This window comes from Bos javanicus, chromosome 5 (assembly GCF_032452875.1).
Source record: "Bos javanicus breed banteng chromosome 5, ARS-OSU_banteng_1.0, whole genome shotgun sequence".
NCBI lineage: Eukaryota > Metazoa > Chordata > Mammalia > Artiodactyla > Bovidae > Bos > Bos javanicus.
In genome coordinates, this window is record NC_083872.1 from 115,249,556 (window position 1) to 115,258,541 (window position 8,986).

The 8,986-nt window shown below is 55.9% G+C and overlaps 1 protein-coding gene across 1 annotated transcript in view; it reads left to right on the forward strand.

The window, feature by feature from the left end:
• SAMM50 (SAMM50 sorting and assembly machinery component) overlaps positions 1-7,669 on the forward strand; it is a 30,466-nt gene extending 22,797 nt beyond the window's left edge. The window contains exons 13-15 of the mRNA XM_061418806.1: positions 1,253-1,399; positions 2,416-2,557; positions 7,465-7,669. Of these exons, the coding sequence (XP_061274790.1) occupies positions 1,253-1,399; positions 2,416-2,557; positions 7,465-7,510 (335 nt within the window). The 3' untranslated portion in view covers positions 7,511-7,669. The remainder of the gene's footprint in view (positions 1-1,252; positions 1,400-2,415; positions 2,558-7,464) is intronic.
• The last annotated feature ends 1,317 nt before the right edge of the window (positions 7,670-8,986 follow it).

Consider the following 8,986-nt stretch of genomic DNA (forward strand, 5'->3'; position numbering starts at 1 on the left):
GTGGGGTCAAAGACTCGGACATGAGTTAGCGACCGAACCACAGGTCATTGCATTATGGTCCATATATCTGATTGTTCAGGAATCAGAATCACATTTTCAAAGAATAAGCAGTCTTAGAGGGAAGTGCTTATAGTACAGTAAATGAAAAAAAAAATCAGGACTGAAAGATATGTATATATATACTTACATTTTATTTTCTTATTTAATGTTTCATTGTAATTCACTGAAAGGAAGAACACCAGGATGTTAGCTGGTTTTCTCTTAATGGTAGAAATTAAAGGAGAATTTCCTTTTTTATACTCCCATGATGAGAATAAAGAGGTTATTTAAGGAAGGAGAGGAGCACTTGCTGGGAAATGAACGTCAGGCCCGGTTGACCTCCTGCTCTCGGTCCGCTGTTCCCTCTAGAACTCCAGTGTTGACCGGGGTGAGGAGACACTGGAGTCTCTAATAAGCAGTTCATCCCTTGAGAGGTTAATCTTGGAGACAACCTGCAGTTTTCTTTGTCATGGTCGGGTCATTTTGTATTAAAGGAGACTGAGGCACTTTACAAATAGTATTTAGTAACAAAGTATAAACAATTCAGAGGGTTTTGTTGTTGTTTTAATGTGGCTATTTGTAGTTGAAATAGTAGGGACAATTGTAGAAGTAATTTGTATCATTATGCATTATGTAAGCAAACAAAAAAAACCCCACGTGGTCATGAACCTTTGAGAAGGAGCCTCTTCTCTGAAGACGTTGAGCTGGGACAGCGTCCTTGTGCAGTGGGGAGCTGGCCCTCTGTACCTTTGGGTTAATAGCTAGTCTGACCATTTCCAGAAACTGCGGAGACATTTTCTGCATTTTGTCTCTCTGTAGTGCGGTCTTGAAATTTCTGCAGAATAATGCATTTCATTTGTCAAGCAACAATGATCTAGTCATCTGCAGTTGCGGAGAAAGCGATTTCCATTAGTTCGCTTGTTGTAAGCATTTCACAGATACGATCAATTACTGGTTTCATTCTTTCCTAAATGACGTATTAGCTTTTCTTTTCCTTCAGTTAAAGCAAATTATAAAACAAACAAAGAGAATAAGAAACATTGTTTAAAAGGAGGCTGACAGACGGCCTCAGCGGTTAGAAGAGCAGCTGCTCGTGGCCCGGGCATGGAGTGTGTCCTGATCACAGCACACCCCTCACTCTTGTTTCTGGTGGGCAGTCGGGGTGGTCCTGAACCTGTGACTTCGTTTTGATCTGTGCTCCTTCCTTGCCTAGGTGACTACCTGGGCGGGGAAGCCTACTGGGCCGGTGGGCTGCACCTGTACACCCCGTTACCCTTCCGGCCCGGCCAGGGCGGCTTTGGCGAGCTCTTCAGGACACACTTCTTCCTCAACGCGGGGAACCTCTGCAACCTCAACTATGGTAAGACTTGGACTCCTTAGCAGCCAGTCGGCACACCTGACCTTATGTTTAAAGGCACGGGACGCGAGTAGGTGTCTTTCTCCTTTAGATTGCTGTGCTCAGTTGCTCAGCCGTGTCTGACTCCATGGACTGTGGCCCGCCAGGCTCCTCTGTCCAGGGGATTTTCCAGGCAAGAATACTGGAGTGGGTTGCCACTTCCTTCTCCAGGGGATCTTCCCGACCCAGGGATTGAACCCTCGTCCCTCGTGTCTCCTGCATTGGCAGGCGGGTTCTTTACCCCTAAGCCACCTGGGAAGCCCCTGGTTTAGATTATGTCATCTTTAAATGTACCAACTATGCCCTGGAGGAGAAAATGGTAACCCATTCCAGTACTCTTGCTGGGACAATTCCACAGACTGAGGAGCCTCGTGGGCTACGGTCCATAGGGTCACGAAGAGCTGGGCATGACTGAGCATGCACACGCGTGCTCACCTTCAATGCCTACGTCATCTGATACGATGCCCAGAGTAAAGCGATTGGCCAAATGACTGAAACATGCATGAAAATCATCTGGTGCTCTCTTGCCAAATAAAAAAAAAAGGTATTTATTTAGCAAACATTTCTCGAGCAAACATAACTCTGTGCCAGTCGTTAAGGCTACAGAACCGGTCTCTTCCTCTCGGAGCTCAGGGCTGGGTGAGGGGCACAGACATATCCAGCAGCAGAGACATGGGAGGTGTCTGGAAACCAAGGCTTGGAGTTAGGCTTCCTGGGTGCTCAGGGGATACAGAAAAGGGACCAGAAGGCGCCGGGCCCAGAGAACTGAGAGGCCTGCGTCCTCCTGGGGCGGCGAGGTGGTGTGGTCCCCAGCCCTGTCTTGAGTTTGGACCTGGTGTCACTGTCGTGCATTCTCCTCACAGAGCTCGACCTGGCTCTCACGATGACCGGAGGCCACGCGGAGAGAGCTGGGGCTGTCCACAGACAGCGCGTGGGGGGCCACGTGCGGTTGGTCACGCCCCCCTCCCCTCTCTTTTCAGGGGAGGGCCCCAAAGCCCACATCCGGAAGCTGGCCGAGTGCATCCGCTGGTCCTACGGGGCGGGCATCGTCCTCAGGCTGGGCAACATCGCGCGGCTGGAGCTCAACTACTGCGTCCCCATGGGCGTGCAGCGCGGGGACAGGTAGGTGCGGGGGTCCTCTCGAGAGGCACGTGGCCCTCTCCTGTCACTGTGCCCTGAGCCTGCTTCATCACTGGCATCACCGACTCAATGGGCAGGAGTTTGAGCAAACTCCAGAAGACAGGGAAGCCTACAGTCCATGGGGTCACAAAGAGTCAGATGCGACTTAGCAACTCAGCAGCAGCAGTCACTTCACCAACAGCCTTTAAGATTCAGGACTTTAGGAGAAATTGAATAGTTGGCAAAGGAGTGAAAACACAGGGATTTTTCCTCCGCGGGGTTTTTCTTTGCATCCGATTTGGAGGACAGGCTGTGGGGTGTCCTCGTCCCCCCACCTCACGCTATTTGCACTTGCTGCCGAGCAGCGGGAGCCCCCCGGGCGGTCTGGCTGGAGGTGGTGGCCTACGCTGCTGGTCTGTGCTGAGGGGGATGAGGTGTTGCCGTGGGGCCTTTGCAGGCCGGGAGCCCGAAAGGCTGGGATGGACGCAGCTCTGCGCCCTCCAGAGCCTTCTCTGGGCAGCAGAGGACCCGGCTGTCTGGAGTTTCTCCAGCCGTCATTGATTTGTGCTGAAGAAGAAATTAATTCTGTTTCTTAAAGTGTTTGGTTTGCGTTTTAGAAAGTTTAAGAAGCCCAGAGATAACATCATCACAGTATGTAATACCACGGACTGGCAGCTTAGAGAGCAGACGTGGATTCCTCACTGTCTGGGCGCTGGGAAGGCTGGGGTCAGGACGCTGGCAGGTGCGGTTTGTGGCCCAGGGCACCCTTCCTGGTTGGCAGATGGCCCCTTCTCTCTGCATCCTCACCTGGGGACAGAGCGAGCTCTCTGGTGTCTCTTCTCACAGGGACACTGAGCCCACCAAGGACCCCGTCCTGGCTAAGCTCCCTCGTCTGTGGTGACTGGGTCACCTCCCCAGGTCCCGTCACGTGAGCTTAGGGTTCGGGCCTCAGCTTATGCGGGTGGGGAGGCCACATGTTTCTGTTAACCTCTGAGTATCTTCACACGCACACACTTCAGAGTCTCGACGGCTGTGTGTTTTCATCCTCGGCGTTTTGTCTGTGATCCGCCGTGATGCTGAGTCGTCGTTGCCCAGGCATCCAGTGCCAAGCTGTGGTCTGCGGTGTTGGAGGGGGTCCCGTGCCGCCTCTGCTCCCTCCTCTTTCCGCTCGGCGCGCTGGGTGACGGTGTTCTAGGAGGAGCCGTGTCAGGGACCTTCTGACGAGGCTGTGCTCTCAGGTGTGGGTCAGCAGCCATCACCTGAGTCCCCTGTGGCCCCTGGCCCAGTGCAGTCTGCCCTGCTCGTCTCGCTGGAAGGCTGGCTCGGGCCGGGGCCCCCCGTGATGTCGGAGCCCTTCCTCCCCACGCCCTCGCGGGTCTGCGGCTCTGACCATGGTTAACGCCTCTCCACGCCTTGCCTGTTCTCGGCACGGAGCAGAGCCGAGGAGGGTCTGGGTGCTCAGGCTGGGTGTGCTCTGGAGCCAGCTCGGCCGCCGTGTGGCCTGGGGTGAGGGACGTGACCTTTGCAGGCCTCTGTTTTCACATCTAGAGAACGGGCACTAGTGGCAGTGAGCGCTCCGCCAGTCTGGGGACTGAGTGAGTAAGCGCCCACTCACGTGCAGGCCGTGTCCGGTGCGGCGTCAGCAGGGCTGGTTGTTCCTCATGGTGCTGCTGTGACCGGTGCAGTCACCCCGGCCAGCTGCTCCCTTGGGAAGCACACCGCGTCCCCCCGCTCCCTCCCCGTCTGCAGTGTGCCCGGGGCTGCCACCTGGCTCACTGTGATGGAGACATGTAATAGAGGTGGGTGATGTGTCCTGATTTCAGGGAGAGTGCAGCGTGGGGGATCGGGCACTTTGTCCAGAGCCAGGCTTGTGCGCTAGGTGACATCTTACCTGCCCACCACAGGTGTGGACCCAGGGCTCCCTGGCATAATACCCAGGTGCTCACTGAATCCTTGCAGGGAGCGGCCGAGGTGCGGTGCTGACCCTGCACCCGCCCTGGGATGGAGTCAACGGAGAACCATTCCAGCCGGCGCTTCTCAAGCCATCATGTGCCTGGGTGAGCAGGACGATGGTGTGTGTGTCTGTCAGGGGTGCCAGGGAGCACCAGCCCGCTGAGGCCAGAGCGCGCGCCATTCCCTCCACCCCCGATGCCAGCAGAGGAGCCCAGCACCCCACCCACCTGCTCAGAGACCCCTGCCGTGAGGCTGCACCACACCGCGGGCAGAAGCAAAGATGAAAGCTGTCTCTGTCTCCTCATTCACACTTTGACTCGCTACCAGCTTCGCTGTCTCAGAGAGTACCCAGGCTGTTTCCGTGACGATTGTTTGATGGAGATTAACCGTGTGTAATATTAGTCCCGATCATACAAGTAAATAGGTCATAGATGTTCCTTGTTTCAGGGGAGCCTGGACACGCGGGTGGGGTTTTCGCTGTAGCTCTACTGTTTCACCGTGACTGTCAGCCGCGGAGGAGTGGCCACGGCCCCTTGACTGGCTGAGCTGCGGGTGGGCTGCAGGGCCAGCCCCTGCCTGTCCCTGGCTGTGTGACCTGGGCCCGCCCTGCTGGCTCTGGGGAGGCCTCCCATCCTTCCCACTGGAAGTGTAGTTGCAGCGTCCCTGGAGTCCACTGGGTGTCGCTGTGCTCCCAGAATCCGAGGCTCTGAGGAAGCCCGGCTGGGTCCACTCTCCTCACAGACTCTGCAAGCAGGAGATGCCTGCGGGCGCCAGCTTGCACCCCTTCTGCAGGGGCAGAAGCGAGGCGTGGGGTGGCCTTGATGCCGGGCGGGGACTGAGTTCCGGGCACTCGCGTCCCCTCGCATCTCCTCTGGCCTTTTCCCCTCGGGCACACACCAGGGTCTCTGAGTTCTGGCCCTCGTCAGCCTGCCTCCCGCGGAGTCGCCCGTGCCAGATCAGGCCTGGGGCCTGCAGGGGGAGGATGGGAGCCTGATGCTGGGGGACCCTGCAGGGCCGGAGACTGTGCCGGCGGGAGGGGGCGACTGAAGACACGGGGGATTTCTGAGGCGCCTCCTCAGTTACAAGCTCACAAGTTACAGGGGACACAGAACAGGATGAGGGGCATTTGGTGAGGCTGTCTCCATGCTCCTGGCATCGGCGACACCGTTCTGGGTGTGTGTGGCAGGTGTCTTTCCTGTGACACGTTTATACGGTCTCTGAACATAAACATGCACTTGTAAAGTTGTTTAATCTGTTTATATAGTCCAAGTAAACGAGCCTTTATTGGAATGCCTGCTTGTTTCTGAACCATGTGAACCTAGGACTTGACTTGTTTTTATCTTGTAGCCTGTTTCAGACGTTTTCCTAAATAGCGAACATGTGAACCTAGGACTTGACTTGTTTTTATCTTGTAGCCTGTTTCAGACGTTTTCCTAAATAGCGAACGTAGGCATTGGACCCCCTTTTATGGACCCGGAAATATAAAAGGTAAAGACACGTTGTTTGGGTTTCAGCGGAATTAAGCTGTGCAAACACAGTCGTGTCCTGACTGTGGGTCTTTGCCATTTAAGGACAGCGGTGAGGTTTACTCAGGGTCACGTTGGGGCTGGACTGTGGCGTCCCTTCCGGTCAGGTGACTTCTGCTGACACCGTCGGTCAGTGAGTACCCTTGACCCTGCAGGTGGTCACTGGCAACAGCAGTGATTCTCTGTCTCGAGTCTCTTAATTGATCCGGTTATTTTGTTCCCCGGCTCACAGTCAGGCTGAAAACCACTTTCTGTCAGCTTTCTTGCATCTTAAGTTCTAAGGATGGGGAGCGGGGAGGTACAGGTGTTGTGACACTGAAACATCAGCTTTCCTCTGAATGAGGGGGCTGTTCTTGTCCAGTTTTTCTGGAAACTGTCAAAACTTGCAAAAACATGCCATGTTCCACAAACATATCGTCATCAACTGCCGGTTGGGATTTGGAACTCCACTTTCGCTGGAAGCTTCTGCTTCCTGGCATTGTGACCCCAGGATCATACAGCCCTGGTCCTGCCTCTGAGCCCAGCCAGCAGGTGGGCAGTGCAGGAGACCACCTTCCGTGCTGGGGGGCAGTTCTTGGCCCGGTGGGCATCAACATCACTGGGGGGGGTCCCAGGAACGCACCTCGGCCAGTGATTCTCCACCTGTGTGCTGCATGCGGCTGGCACAGGGGCCAGGCCATCATGGACACTGCCAGGCCCTCGGGCACGCGTGCGTCTGGGTGCAGAGCTCGGCTCCCAGGACCCTGCCGTGACCACAGCCGCCTCCTTGCTGCTCGGCCCCCTTGCCCATCTGAACTTGGGCCCAGGGGCCTGTCAGCTGGTGATCAACAGCACACAGAAGGGAACCTGCGAAAGTTTCAGTGGGTGACAGATGCTGCAACCCACGTGACCTCCTGCGTCCTTTCTTTCCTGTGAGAGGAGCAGGCTGCCAAGCGGTGGTCGGGGCAAACCCTGCGGGACTGTGGGTTCTGCTGTTGCCAGACCCTGGGACTCTTCTGGGTTCTGCACTCCTGCCAGCTCCCTCCCCGACCTCCCTGGGTCATCCTGGTAGCCTTAGAAATAAACAAAGCTTCTCCCCCAACCCGCCCCACCACCCACACCAGAGTTTTGTTGTTGGTGACTGTTTTGCTCGAGGTCCTCCTGTTGTCTCTACTTGAGTCAGGACTGGGGAAACAGGAGTAGAGGAGGAAGCAGGGAGGGGTATTTGTGTCTCCCGTTTCGTTCCCTCATCCATCCTCCGAAGGTGGAGGAGGGAGTGGCCAGGGCCAGCGGGTGAGGCCGGGAGGCCAGGAGGGCCCGGGCCTCCCGAGAGGCAGGGCCACGGGCCTTGTGTCTGAGCCATGCACGTCTCTGGTGCCGACAGCAGCGGGGCGAGCAGGGCAGACCTGAGCTTTGACTTCCTGCCTTAAGAGAAAGCACTTTGTTTTCCAGGATCTGTGACGGCGTCCAGTTCGGAGCTGGGATCAGGTTCCTGTAGCGGATGCAGCGCGTCCTCCGGCCCCCCCAGCAGCGGCTCCAGGATGCGGGCAGCACTGAGATTCTCAGGGCCACACTCTCTCTCCAGACAGACACGCTTCATGGATCCTTCGACTGCAGTCCTTGTGGAAAACCATGTCAATAAATTTTCAAATACAGATCCTCGGCCGCGTCGTGGATGGGATTTCCTCTCCGAGGCTGCGCTTGCCGCTTTCTCTGAGGTCAGGTGGCCTTGTGCGCGTTCCTTCGTGCGTGCCGCCGGGTGGGGGGCCGGCCAGTCACCTCCTGATTCCCCTTTCATCCCGGACTCTTCGGGTCTCAGTGCTCAGTTGCCACAGATTAGGTGGAATCAGCAATGGGATGGCTGTGTGCAAACTGTAAAACAGCATTAGAAAGAGTTATTATTATCCTCATTCCTGGGCTTCCCTGGTGGCTGGCTCCGTAGCGAAGCATCTGCCTCCAGTGCAGGAGATGCCGGTTCGACCCCTGGGTCGGGAAGGTCCCCTGGAGGAGGGCATGGCAACCCACTCCAGTATCCTTGCCTGGAGAGTCCCATGGACAGAGGAGCCTGGTGGGCTACAGTCCATAGGGTCTCAGAGTCAGACAGGACTAAGTGACTAACAACTCTCATTATCATCATTACTATTATATTTTTTGGTGGATTGACTGAAATAGTCCATCTGGGCTGTTTCTCAAAGCTTCTGTGAGCCCCCGCCCCAAATTCTCATGACCGTGATGGGCATTCTCCATGAAGCGATCCTCAGAGCCCGCCGCTAGGGGGCGTGCGTGCTCTGACTCAGTGCTGGCTGAGAAGGGCCTGTGCAGGGCTGCAGGCACAGGGTCATCTCAGCCAGTGTGAGCGCCCTGCAAGGATGAACCAGCCTGATGGCAGGGAGGCAGGGAGGGAGGCGCAGCCACCTCGTGTTAAAGACGCGTGAATCCGCTTCTGTGCTGCCCTAACCAAGCACCGCACACCTAGAGGCTCAGCGTGACACAGAGCCGTCCCCTTGCAGTCCATACGCTAGGAGTCCAAAATGGGTCTTGCTGGCCTGAAACCAGGCATCCGCAGGGCCGCATGCCTGCTGGACGTTCCAGGGGAGGGTCGGTTTCCTGACCTTCCCCAGCTTCCTGAGGCGCCCATGATCCCTGGCTGATGGCCCCTTCCTGTGTCTTCAATGCCACAGCTCAATCTTCCTTCTCCCTCTGACTCTTTGCCTCGTCTCTGGCCCACCCGGACACTCCACGCTGGTCTGATGTTACCATCAGGTGGTCAGCAGCCTCAGTTCTACCACAATCTAATAATGCACCAGCCACACTGAGTCAGATACCCACAGGTTCCAGGAGAACCTGGAACGTGGGCATCTTTGGGGAACCTTTATCCTGCCTAACACACGTAGTATCTGTCTCTCAAAGTAATATTTTAGGGTAGACTTAATTATCCACGTGAGAAGAAAGTTTTAACAATTTAAACCTCCTC